This window comes from Equus caballus, chromosome 1 (assembly GCF_041296265.1).
Source record: "Equus caballus isolate H_3958 breed thoroughbred chromosome 1, TB-T2T, whole genome shotgun sequence".
NCBI lineage: Eukaryota > Metazoa > Chordata > Mammalia > Perissodactyla > Equidae > Equus > Equus caballus.
The window spans coordinates 12,023,772-12,037,236 of NC_091684.1; the positions used below are offsets into that span (position 1 = coordinate 12,023,772).

The following is a 13,465-nucleotide window of genomic DNA, read 5'->3' on the forward strand; positions in this document are numbered from 1 at the left end:
GTGACATTGCAGTGACATTTGCACCTTTGTTCTGTGTGTTTTTTCTGTCAAAACATTGGCAGCCCAGACCAGTGATATTTATTCCTCTTCTTCAGGTGGCGGGATATCTGGGGGTGCACCTGGAGACCAAGGCTGTTTTACCAGTTTGGCCCCGAATGCTGGTATTCTGGTTCCCGCAGGAGCCCTGAGCTGGGCCAGGAGGGCCAGGTTTCTGCCTGCAGCGCAGAGCACCCAATGGATGGAGGTGCCTCCCCTGCACTGACACGCGGCGCACCTGGGCGCGCTGCCTCTCCTCTTTTCCTCCTCCCTCTCTTTCTTCCCTCCTTCTCTTCCAGATGAATCTGTTTAGGGATTTCTTTCTCCTTTCTTCCTTTTTTCTGAGGAATATGTTTAGGGCTTGGACACCCCTGACTTTCTGAGAGGCGACAGCCTCGGGGATGTGTTCCATGGGTGACCCCTGCATCCTTGAAGCTGGGGTTCCTGTGTTAACTGTGATAGTCTTGGCTTTTGAAAAGACGGCGTCCTGAGGAAACCCAGAAGAGGCTTCATTTGTGTTATGTGACGTGGATAGGTGTCCCATTGGCATAAACTGCTTTTTTTCTTCCTTAACAGTTTAAATCTGTCGTCCGTTCTCCGTGAAACAATTGGACAGGGCAAGACGCGGGTTTCCCATCTGTTCTCTGTTTGCATTTGGGCGCCATTTCAAAAACCACATGGGAAAAGTTTATAGGCAAACATTATAAAAAGTGACAGTCTGAAGTGCTGCTATCGCTGGTTTGGCAGCATAAAGTGTTACCTGAAATAGCTTACTGTTCCGAACTCTCCCGAGCTGCTTCAATTGTCTCAAGACATCTTCCTGATGACACTGGCGAAGAATTCAGCTGGATGTGTCCAATGGAGGCACGTGAACCACAGCTTTTCTCACTTTTACAAGACTTTCCCCTCCCAGGGCTCTCTTCACTACGAAGATATGTTTCCCTGTGTTTATTTACCCAGGGGTAAACACATGCAGCTTGTAGCTAGTGACATCAGCATGATGTCACACTGAGAGGTCATGACCTCTACTCTGATCTGCTGAGGGACTTGAGGAGTCAGGTAGCCCCTGCCTCAGTTTCTTTTCCCGTTGGCTCTTGAGGAGTTTCTCCGGGGAGGGAAAGAGACCCAGCTTGGGGCAGGATTGACACACAGACTCTGGATGGCTGCTGTTACTTTCACCTTTCACTTTCTGACTAGCTGTAGAGGTGCCCATCTCTTCCATGTTTTTAATATCAGAGTAGTTGATTGAAGAGAAGCTGCCTGATAACATGCTGCTGGCACTTCTCAAGTGTTTGAAACTTCTGGGAGAAAGTTCAGGCTGACGCAACTAAGCAGCCACTCGGCCGAGCTTTCCCGCCAGTCCTGTGCTTGCAGCAAGTCGAAACAAGCGTGCCCAGCCCTCCCAGAAAGTAAACTTGTCACCTTGTTTGTGTAGCAATTTTAGGTAACAGTGACAAAAAAGGTCCAACACGAGTGTGTTTCTTCCAGCTTTCTCTTTTCTGTTTGAATTTTATTTATATTCTGGAAGATAAGTGGAAATGTCTTCTGTCTGTGGAAGCTTCTGAAAGAGCATTTGGTGTGTAGCAAAGTGACTTCTGGAACCTTCCTCCCAATGTGTTTTGGCAGAAACAGATGAGGGACATGCGCTCTGCATGGATTTCCACCCCCCACTCACATAGGGAAGGTTAAAAAGTATGCTATAGAAGCAGAAAAAATAAATCCAGGAAATGTTAATATTGCTATAAAAGGTATTGTTTAAATCTCCTTGGGAATACCTTGCCCTGTGTCAACCGTCATATTTTACAGAGCAGGCCGTGCAGCATGGTGGAGTCAAGGGGAGGCACTGCCTGTGTCAGGGGAAGCTGATCAAAGTGAGGCAGGCAGTGAGGGTATCCGCATGCAGCCTGGCTGATGTCAGAGGGAACTGGTGGGTTGTCTTGGCTCCCGCAGGACAGTGTTAGGTGGATGCCCCCAGGGAGATGTATACAGAGCAGTGGAGAAGCATGTTTGCAGAGAATGGGCAGGGAAGTCAGCTGAAGGGTTCACACACAGGAGAGAAACCAAAGCCCCAGATGGCCTCACGGGAGGGGAAGGGACAGACCTGCCTCTGCTGAGCCAGCTTTTTGGGTTCCAGGCCAAGTGCCTGTATTCTTGACACCTTGGCCTGAGATGTCTTTGATGCAGGAACCTGGGCGGTGCGAGCCTTTGGCGGGCCTGGGAGGGGATCATGTGGCATTCCGCCCCTCGTCGCTGTGTGCCCCACTCGCCCTCCCCCTGACTCACCCTCTTCCTTCTCTCCTTGGTATTGTTTCTCCCTGAACTGTTCCTCCTGTTTTTCCCCTTTCTATTGCTTTCATTTACCCACTCCCCCTTCTTCCTAAGATGGCGCTTGAGGTCCTCCTGGCATACGCAGGGGGACTGCTGGGTTCTGCTGGAGTTCACCACCACGGACGCCCCCCACCCCGAGATGAGCCTTTTGTGGAGTGACCACTCAGAGGAGGGAGGAACACACGCTTTCTGAATTTACCATGGCAGTAGTTACTGACTTTAGACTTGGAGGTCAGATGGCTTAATTTTATGGATGAACATCGTTATCTTATTGATGTATTTTGGGGAGTTATTTTACTGTCCTTGAAGCTTATCATCTAATTGGAAAACTGGGTGACGGTTTTGACCTGGTTTTACTGGCAATAAACACCGCTCTTAGTACACTGTCCTCTCACCAGCCCGTTGAGATCGGAGCCCATCATCAGTAAAATTGTTTTGTATCTATGGAGATACAAATCCACATATTGTCCGATTATCTTCTGAAAATGGGGGGGCTTGAGATCATGGTGAGTGTCTTGAGCCTTGAAGAATGACAACAGTAGTGACTGTCATGGGCTCAACAAGATATGTTTGGAAAGCCAGGTTCATATTGCTTGGCTCGTTGGGTCCTCACAAATAATACCCCGTTGTGGGGGCGTCCTTGCTCTTCTAGTAGCGGAGGACCCTGAGACGGAGAGGATAAGCAGGAACAGAGTGGCGTTGGAACTCGAGGCTTCGTCCTCTTCCCATGCAGGGCAGTGCCCGGTTATCGAGCATCTTCTGTGTGTCCAACCTGAACTAATCACGGTCCTCACTGTGCTGTGTTCCTCCTCCTGCCACTGGCAGGTGGTAGTGTCTTTTTGGTGACATTGGTCCAGCATCCCAGACACCCCTGGTTTCAGCAAGACTTTGTGATTTACCTATTTCAGGTGAAGGAAAGGATTCTCCATGAAAGTGTTTTTCTTTAAAAACGGAGAAATCATAACTCCACCTTTGTCAGGAGAGAGATTTTTCTGTATCATCATTGCAAGTGTCTTGCTTATCATTTTTAACAGTCATAGAGCATCCACGGCCTCTATGGCTTCTCCTTATCTGAGGGCCAAGACAGAAGCAGGTTGGCTGCACAGCCCGAGTCTCTCCTTTAATGGAGGGAAGCGTTGCTTGTGTCCAGCTGCTCCCCTGCTCAGCAGTCTCTTGGTAACCAGTTCTGGCTCAGAGGAAAGCAAATTCCGTAACATTCTTGATGACTTGCTCATCACATGATGTGGTCCTAATAAATATTATTTCATGTAAATTCATTCTAACATCGTGGGTGCTATTTCGGTAATTATTGTTGGTTACAAGGGACCCGAAAGACTTCTGATTCCTGCTGTAAGGGGTTGGACCAGGTGGCCTTTGGGGCCCTCATCCATTCTTATGTTGTGGCGGTAGGTTGCTGGAAGTGGAATATGGTCTGAGATTTGGGGCCAAACTGAGTTCTTTTTTCTCCTTCTCGCTCTTACCCTCTTTCCCACATTTCTCTTTCTCTCCCTTGTCTGCTCAGGATCCAGAGTTAAAAATATTTTTATTGGTCACTCAATTCAGCTGCGTTGGGTAGAGCTTAGCTTTGGGAGGCATGGCCTGAAGACCTTCCAGCTAAGTTCTTAACAATATCTTTCAACTATCGCTTTGCCCTTCACTTCTCTTTAGGGAAGTCTTCTCCGAACATCCTGTACTACAGGAGTTGGCAGCCTTTCTGTAAAGGATAAGACTAAATATTTTAGGCTTTGCAGGCCCTTGGGTCTCTGCTGTAAGCGACTGCTCAGCTCTGCCATTGTAACACAACAGCAGCCCTAGACAATACGCAAACGAATGAGCATGGCTGTGTGCCAGTAAAACCTTGTTTACAAAGACGAGCGATGGCTGGGTTTGGCCTGGGGGCCGGAGTTTGCCAACTCCTGCTCTAGAACGGGTCCCAACTCGCCATCTCTGGGTATGCTGCTATCTTGCTGTATTCCTCTTCCTGACGCTTAAGACCACTTTGCATATATCATGCCCTCGCCCTCCTGTGTGGGCCGGTGGTGGTGGTGGTGGTGGTGGTGGTGGTGGTGAGGAGGATTTCTGGAACCACATGCCTGCGGCCCTCGCTACTCTTTCAACAGCGGGACTGAAACACGAAGCGGTTTTATTTCAGTCTTATGTGGGAGATTTGTCCAGAACACGCTCAAAAGGATAAAACAATTGCCTTGTGATGCTGCCCAGATTTGCAGTCGTCCCAGAGCCAGGAAGCTTTGTGTTTTCCGGGCCTGGGACTCCGGGTACCATTCACAGCTCTCACTGTGAGGGATGAAAGCCGATTCATGGACCCTTGTGAGTCCCAGCCAGCGGCTCTGGCTGTTCTCCTTAAAGGCTCAAGGTTCTTTCTTGCCTGCATTTGCAGAGGTTGCATGGATTGGGTCCTCTTGGGTCCCATCCTGCCCTGCCTGTTTGGGGACTGGGATCATGTTCAACATGGGCCACCTTCTTTGTGTATGCCTCGGGGATGGGGGGAGGCACAAGGAGCCCTGAAATCTCAGTCCTTGGGAGACAGGACATGTTCATCAGAAATGTGGTGCATCCCCAGGAGCTGACGTATGAGGAGAGAGAGACCCACTTCACTTGGGGCCAGGGGGACTGATGGCTCTTGTTCAGGAGGAGACTGCGTGATTTGGGCCTTGAAGGAAGAATTGGGTTTAGCAAGGAGGAGAGGGAGGGAGGAGCCCTAAAGGAGACGCAGGCAGAGGCCTGAGGAGGCTGGAACCCGGGGTATGTGGTGGGGGCTGGCGGCCAGGGAGGGATCCAGCTTCACACGGAGCGTCCGGCACGCAGTGCCCAGCGGCTTCGTTTCAGGATCTGTTTAAATGGACCTCCTCTCGGCTGTCTGGAGCATTTTACTCCTTGTTTTTGGTGCTCAGGCCTCGAGGCTTTTGTCGTTTTAAGGAAAACAACATGTCCCAGCTCAGAATTAAGTCTCTAGATGAGCAAAATTCTAATCTGAGCCTGAGAGCTCATGAAAACTCAGATGGCAAACAATTTTGTGGAAGGACCCACTAGCTTCCCTTGAGTTGGAGGCATTTCATTTTAAGGAGCTTGGATTTGTATCAACAAAGTCTAGCACAAATAAATATGGGGGGGTGTGTGTGTGTATGTATGTGTTAGACATACAACCATGCAGTTATATTGAATAAAAAATTGGAAATCATCCTTAAAAATAGTCACAAAAATAGAATTTCTTGGATGTTACAGCGCAAGCAGGCGTTGGACTGGCAATTGATTTAAGAGTTCTCTTGTACACTGTCCTTCTATGCTGGGTTTTGGGTTTATGTTTAAAGCCCTTCGGTTTGTGGAAACTCTGGGGGCAGCTTTGGCTGGGTGCTTCCTCTGGTTGTTGTTTCAGATCCTGGGTCTGCTCTGTGCCGAGGGCCCCTTCCTGGGGTGCAGGGAGAGGTGGATGCCTGCTGGGGCCATTTGCAAAACGAGAACTGCCTCTCCTGGGAATGAACGGGCCTCCACTGACCTCTGTTGGACGTTCTCTCCTTCTCCTCTTCCCATCTGTCTCCATCTTCTCTCTCCCACTTTCTGCAGAGCCACCAACCAAATACCAAATCTCCCAACCAGAAGTGTACGTGGCTGCGCCCGGGGAATCGCTAGAGTTGCGCTGCCTGTTGAGAGATGCCGCCATGATCAGTTGGACTAAGGATGGGGTACACTTGGGGCCCAGCAATAGGACAGTGCTTATTGGGGAGTACTTGCAGATAAAAGGTGCCACGCCTAGAGACTCCGGCCTCTATGCTTGTACTGCTGCTAGGACCGTAGACAGTGAGACTGTCTACTTCATGGTCAATGTCACAGGTGAGTCGGCCTGCGAGCCCTCTGCTCTCTTTTCTCTGTAGCTGTTTTCTGGGTAAAATTTTATCGGACAGGTGAAATCATAGTGGGATCTGCTAAATGGACGCCTGGCACAGAGCTTCACAGTTTCTTCTTGATCTGTTTTTGAAGTTCTTGCACAGGACCTGGTGTACTACAGAGGCTGGTCATTAAAAATGAGAGGATTTTTGGGTGTAAAGTAACATTTTTCATTTGAGACAGCACACTTTTATTTAAGTAAAAATGTCTTTTTCCCATACCACTGGCATCCTTGGCATTTAGAATATAGGATTGCAGTTTGGATGCTGAAGATTTCTGATTACTTTTATTAAAATTAGAGTTTCTTGCCTTGATTTTTTCTTCCATGCAGTGAGGGGAACTGCTCAGGCCCCATTTGTGGCCGAGTTAAAAATTTTGTTTTCAGAACGTTAGTAAATGGTCAGAAGGCCACACAGGGGCTAAGTTTTGCTAGGGACTAATTCCTTTCTTGAAGGGAACCCTGAGCGCTGAAAGGTTGTGTTGGAAAGAATTTTGGATATTACACAATCAGTAAATTAGTTGGGGACTTGAGTACTGTTTGAAACTTAAAGTCCAGTTCCAGTATATCCAATTTTATAGCATGTTTAAATAATGTGAAAGCAGAAAACATTGAGAATCGTAATATAGACCAACTGTCATCATGGAGAGAAAATTTAAGCCATTAAAACCATCTTAACTAAACACAGTTCTCGGACTTGTTGCATTGGGTTCCTGGGTTGTTGAGTTTCCTGTCCAGAAGGACTGAGTTGTAGATGATTGCGACCTTTTGCTTTGCGAAAACACAACCGTGGATATGTTCTTTTGAATACAGATGCCATCTCATCCGGAGATGACGAGGACGACACAGATGGCTCCGAGGATTTTGTCAGTGAGAGCAGTAACAACAAGAGTAAGTAATGGCCGTCTCTGAAGGTCCCCGAGAGAGCAGAGCCTGGTGGGAGTGGCGACTCTAACCTGTCTTCTCCGTCGGCTCTTTGGGATGCTGCGTCCTGTGGCCCTCGCCTTTCTCTGCTGTATCTCTTCTCCTGACTCTCAAATCAGAGAATAAACCAGCGTTACTGTACACCCTTCTCTACTGTTTGTCCTTCTTGTGTCAGTAGTCACTCACTTTTGAAAGCAGTTCTGACTCGTCTTTCTTTAGTTTTCTCTTTCCCTTTTGGTTTCTTACTATTTGGAGGTTGAAGCTAGTGGAACCGCATGACATCCTGGTTTTCTTCATAACTGTTGACGGTGCTTGGCTTAGCCCAGGGGTTCTCAACTGGGGGTGTTTCTCCTCCTTCCCCCTCCCCTGGGGGGACATTCGGCAATGACTGATTGTCTCAACATGGGGAGAGGGGATGCTGGTAGCATCTAGTACGTAGAGGTCAGAGGTGCTGCTAATAAACATCCTACACTGAGGTCAGCCCCATAACAAAGCGTGATCTGGCCCAAAATGTCAGTCGCTGAGGTTGAGAAACCCGGGCCTTTAAAAATAGTATTGCATGCTAAGCAGAAATAAGGGAAATGTGCCCGACTTTGCAGATATAAAAGGGGGCCAGTGAGTACTGTTTTCTTCTTTAAAGGCAGTTAACAACCGAGTGCTGACACCCGGGAGGCCTCTGTTCGGTGGCCTCTCGGAGCTGGGCAGCCTGGGTTCAAATCCTCCACCATTTCTGACTTGGGTGAAATTGGGCAAGTAATTTAACTTCTGTGCCTCAGTTTCTTCCACTGTAAAATGGGAATAATAACAGTATCTGATGGGGTTGTTAGGATTAGGTGAGCTCATATTTGTACAGTGTTCAAAAAAGTGCTTGTGTTTGTTCAATAAATAGAGAAAATATAACATTGGTTTTATTTCTCCATAACATGGCTGGAATGTTCCCAAAGTGATTTTATGTTGGTCACTGGCGTTCTTAGATGTTATATTCTAACATTTTCTTGAGAGGATTTTAGTTTAATAAATTTAAATAAGGCCTAAATAATAAGACAATTATTTACTAAAATAGGCTCAGGGCTTTTTAGAGGAAGAAGAGAAAATCGATGTTGTCAGGCACCTGTGATACTGTGGATAATGTGTTGCTTAAGTGGGGAAATGGATTTGTCCCTCAGTCTCCTAGCAGCTTGGGCAAAAAGGGAAATATTTTGGTTTATGTAGTTTTCTCTTTTTGGCAAGGGAAAGCTTGGGGCCTGGGCCGCTACCCTCAGCATCACCTGAGAACTTGTTAGAAATGAAAATTCTCAGGCCCCACCCCAGACCCACTGAATTAGAAGCTGGGGGTGATTCTGAATCACACTAAAGTGTGAGAACCGCTGGCCTAGGAATTCACACGTGCAGCTCTGCCTTGAACAGGAGTTTACTGTTAGAGATCTAGTTCATAAAACAGTGGAAAATAAGGTGAATGAATGTGTTTTCTGCTGTCATTTGTACCAACCCTCTAATGAAGTTATTATTATTTAGTAATAAAACACTGGTACATCAGAAGACATCACTCACTTCTTAGTTCTTTGGCCCCGGCAGGGGAGGCAATGACCCTGGCCATGATGTTGAGAGCCTGCTCTGGGCGGCTTCTGTGCTGGCTGCTGTCTCAGTCAGTGTCCCTAACGACCCAATAAGGTCGAGAGAGGAGTTGTTTCTGTTTTATTGATTGGAAATTCGTGATTCAGGGAGCAAACCGCAGAGTTGGAGTTCACCCGAAAGCCTGTTGCGTGTTGAATCGCAGCGCCCCTCTGCCAGCACCCGGGGTGATGGTTGGGGCGGAGGGAGGATGCTTGTACAATTGTTTACAGCTCTAAAGTGATACCTGCACGTGGGTGCCGTTGGTATTGATTGAGGCATCAGGTTCCATGAGCTGCGTTGTGTTGGCACGCCTGGGAGTACACTGTCCTGGGGCTCAGTGCCCTGCCTCATAGCATGTTAACACGAATACACAGGAAGTAATAAAATGTCACAGCAAGGTATAGGTTACATAACAAACAGGCCGAGGGAACCGAATCTCCCTGTTGATTGACTGCCGCGGACCTCCGCGTTTCCACCCTGAGCAATTGGCCTGGCCACCTGTGCAGGAGGGCCAAGTTGTAGAGCGCTCCATTTGATGAATGCTGGCCCACGCCGAACGGGTTGCCATGCGTTCACCTTGCAACCGGGGTTCTTTGTAATTAGCTCTCGGATGACACCCGCTCTGCCCCGAGATGGGCGCTCTGCGGTGATTAAGGGCTGGTGTTAGCTGTGCCAGGGAGACGCTGTGTCGGACACTGCCTCTCTTTGGAACCTGGGAAATATTAGACGCGATTTAGAGTGAGAGCGGTTCTTAGCTGGCTACTTGGCCTCTGCCATCTGTTAGTGTGATTAGGCTGGTCTGATTCACAGCTGCAGCCTGGGGCGGCTGAGATTAAGCAGCTGTGGCCTGTGTGGACAGAGGAATGCCATGGCCAGGGTAACTGGCAAGGTGGGGAAGGGGATGCTGCCATTAAAACAATTTTTCGCCACCTCAAGTGTCAAATGCCTGACCCGATTAATAGGGAAAATTGTAGAAGCATCGAATTCTTTGCATTTTCAGCCACCTGGCAAACACTCATGTGTCCAGATTGATTCCTTGGCTGCCTTCTGATTGTCTGGACATGCCACTGGGGTGTGTTTGAAAGTTCCGCTTCAGTGAGGTTAACACATGATGCTCCGGTGACCCTGTGCTGACAGTGATGTTTCTGAGCTTTTCTGAGAAGCATTTTTCTCTTTTTGGGTGGGTAGATCTATATCTTCCGACTTAAAAAGTATATTACAAGTTGTTCCCTCTGCTGCTCTGCTAGATTATTGTTTATCTAATTTTAGTGGTTAACTGTAAGAGGTCAAGTTTATCTGCCTAGTGGAGTTCTTCTTAGATTCCGTGCAGGATGCAAAAAGCATGGTAGCCAAAGACAGCGGCAAAAATAATAGTCAAAAGTTAACGCAGGATTGTTGAATTTTGGCCATGAAACTAGCATCCGTTAACATCAAGGCCTGATTTGATTTTTATGGAAATGTTCTACAATATTATTATATATGTATATTATATATATATAATATAAGGTTGCCTTAACTCTTATGTCGTCATACGAGACCCAGCTCAAAAGTGGGCTCCTTTCTAGAGCATTTCCTCGTTTACACAGGCAGATCGAACGGCTCGATTTGGAGCATTCATGTGTTCTGTTGCATCACAGGTAGTACCACATAGTATGTCAGACCTTCCTTTCCCAGTAGACTGCTTCTGGAGGGCAAGACTCACCTGGATGTTGAGTGACTATTTTGTGGAATTATAGTCCTCATACATATCTTTTATGGATCTCATTAAAAACAGAGCAATGTTCAGGTTTGGTCCGTACATTAAGAGAATAAACTGGTGTTTCTCAAAGAGTATCCCTCGGAACCCTAGTCCAGAATAATTGCCTGCCAAAAATGAGTTATATTTTGAAATGAATTTGGAAAATACCTCATACTGTGACCCTTTCTTGGAGACTTACAGCATAATGCAAGCTCTGAGAAGTTCTGTAGTGAAACATCTGTTCAATTTTGTCTTTTCCCAGGATTTTCCAAAGTTACTGACCATAAGACCGTTTTTAAAATATAGCATCTATTAACATCCTGTCGCACATGCTTTGAAAATCCCTGCAATGGGGCCGATTTGATTGATCTGACCCCCCCCACCCCACCCCCGGCTTTTAAGTCAAGTTCTTCCATCACAGATGTGAAGGGCGTTCTCCGGTCATATTTTAGCAGCTGACTACTTGATGACCTCACACCTTACCAGCGCTAGATGTTTCCCTGAGCAGAACAGTGCCGTGATGTCATTACAAGCCTGGCTGCCAGGAAATAATGCTGCTACATATGCCCTTTCATGAAACAGACTTTCTCCGGACGGAAAGTTGCAATTTCAAATGCTAATTTTTGAAATGCATCCAGGTTGAGGGTTTTCTAAGGTGCAGAATTTATATGTTAGCATAGGAAATCATAACTGGTCCTTGCCTTCCCCACTTAGTAGGTATCTTAATGGGTTATCAGGCAGCAAATAAGGAGCCATGTATGTCCATTTTCTCAAGGTATACTTTTTATTACCTCCTTCTTGTGTTTAAGTCATTAATGTTTCTGAAGCGCTCGAGACTTGGTTCTTGGGAAGATCATTGATTGACAAAAGAATTGATTGAATTGTTAGTGAGACAGCTGTATTGAGATTCTTGCTGCTGGAGTGGTTCTTTCTGTTGAGTGAGGAGAGAGACAAGGTAGTTTTCTATTTTGGTTTTGTTCTTGTTGAGACCTGCAGGTGCCCATGATCCATGTCAGGGAGAAGGCGACTTCTTTTGAAAGGACCTAGGCAAAATGAAGGTACTTGGCCCGAGACTGCAAACTCCTTTTGTTGATTAACCTGCTGATAATAAGTTTGCAGTCACCCTTGCTCTCCTGGGACTTTTACATGGTAGAGATGGTATCTGAGTTGGTAAATGTTGGTTTCTTAGTTGTGTTGAAGTTTCTAGAAATTGGGAAAGAAGAAAAAACAAATGAAAAAAAGGATACAAGCTTCCTAAATTTTTTTTTTCTGCTTTTTCTCCCCAAGTCCCCCCAGTACATAGTTGTGAATCTTAGTTGCAGGTCCTTCTAGTTGTGACAGTTGTGATATGTGGGGTGCCGCCTCAGCGTGGCCTGATGAGTGGTGCCATGTCCGCACCCGAGATTCCGAACCGGTGAAACCCTGGGCTGCCGAAGCAGAGCGCACGAACTTAACCACTCGGCCACGGGGCCGACCTGCTTCCTAAATTTTTTGAAATGGCTTTGTCACGAACACCTCATCATAAATTAGTTTGGCAGTTTTCTCACAAGGGCAGGGATGGTGTGCCATCCAGTAGACCGGTTGAATCTCTTCTTTCTTGGCCTCCTGTCTGGTCAAAGCATAACCAAGGACTGGACTTTTGAAGGCAGATCCTGGGAACTCCCAGGGGCCTCAGGCATTTCACATGTGGGTAACTTGCCTGGTTTGTTTTAATGTATTTCTTATTGAATGCCTCGCTGGTCAGCAAGTTGTTGTTTTCATGAGATTTCTCAAATAAAGCCCCCCGCCCCCTAGAATCTCAGCTTCACTTGCATCTTCATATTTTGTTAGATTCATTTTCTCTCAGTTTATGCGAAACCGAAAACATGAACTGTAGTCTGCTGGTAAGGGTGGGGGTAGTGCTCTTAGAGATACCCCCCCATCAGGGGTCAAAGCATTCAAATGTCCTGATTAGTGATATTTTTAAAGGTCCTAATTATAGACTTAAGACAGAGGCCTTAGTGGGGCTTTAGGGAGTTTGTGAGACTTAATCTAGGATCTGAAATAGGCTGTGTTTTTAAAAAATTTTTGCATCAATAAAAATACAGTTGGCAGTCATCAGTGTCCACAACTCACATAAATCTTGAACTTTTGACTTAATTACCATGGGAGAGTTCAAAGGGCAGCCTGGAGCGGTTGAGAGAGCACTGCTCAGGGAGCTGGAGACTTGAGTCTAGCCTCAGCCCGGCCTCTGGCCGTGTGACCTTGATCAAATCACTTAACCTTTCTGGATGACATTGATCACATCAGCCGTTGGGCCAGATGGTCACTGAGGTCCCTTTTGGTACAGTGGTAATATGATGCCATGTTTTTCCTTTAAACCACCAGGCTGTATTCTCTTTTTGGTTTCAGAGAGAGAGGAGACCATAAACCTTAGATGTCAGTATTGGGATATGCAAGTGTTTCTGCTGGGGCAGGCTCAACAGCCTATGTTTTCTCATTAAGTTTAAATTGCAGGGTCAAAATAAATCCTCTAATCCTACCATTTATTGACGGAATCAATATCTGCCTAGCATATAGGTACCTGGAAAGAATGTTAGGACTGGGAGGGACTTTATCAGAACATTCAGGTTAACGCCCTCATTTTATAGCTCAAGCTTTTATCGATTGTTCCTCTGGCCTGTCCATCCATCCATCCAATTGAGTACCTACTCTGTAGTCGGAAGCCAGCTCAAGCTGTACCCTCCGGGTCTTGAACTCTTGTTGGTCATCAGACATCGAAAGGAATATATTTCAGGACAGAAACACTGTGGTGATGGAAACACACATAAATAACAGAGAGGTGACCCAGAGAATGAGTGGTGAATCTTCGCTGTGGGATGGAGTTGGTAAAGAAAGGCTATGTTGAGGGAACTTTGAGGGAGGTCTCTGTGGGGTTATAAATC

The 13,465-nt window shown here is 46.7% G+C and overlaps 1 protein-coding gene across 36 annotated transcripts in view; it reads left to right on the forward strand.

Moving 5' to 3' along the window:
* FGFR2 (fibroblast growth factor receptor 2) overlaps positions 1–13,465 on the forward strand; it is a 103,045-nt gene that overhangs the window by 20,296 nt on the left and 69,284 nt on the right. For 18 of the 36 annotated variants that reach the window (XM_070264123.1, XM_070262679.1, XM_070263073.1 and 15 more), the window contains 2 exon segments: positions 5,947–6,213; positions 7,079–7,156. The exons of 9 other annotated variants lie outside the window; for them this stretch is intronic. In XM_070264123.1, the coding sequence (XP_070120224.1) occupies positions 5,947–6,213; positions 7,079–7,156 (345 nt within the window). 36 annotated transcript variants of the gene reach the window in all.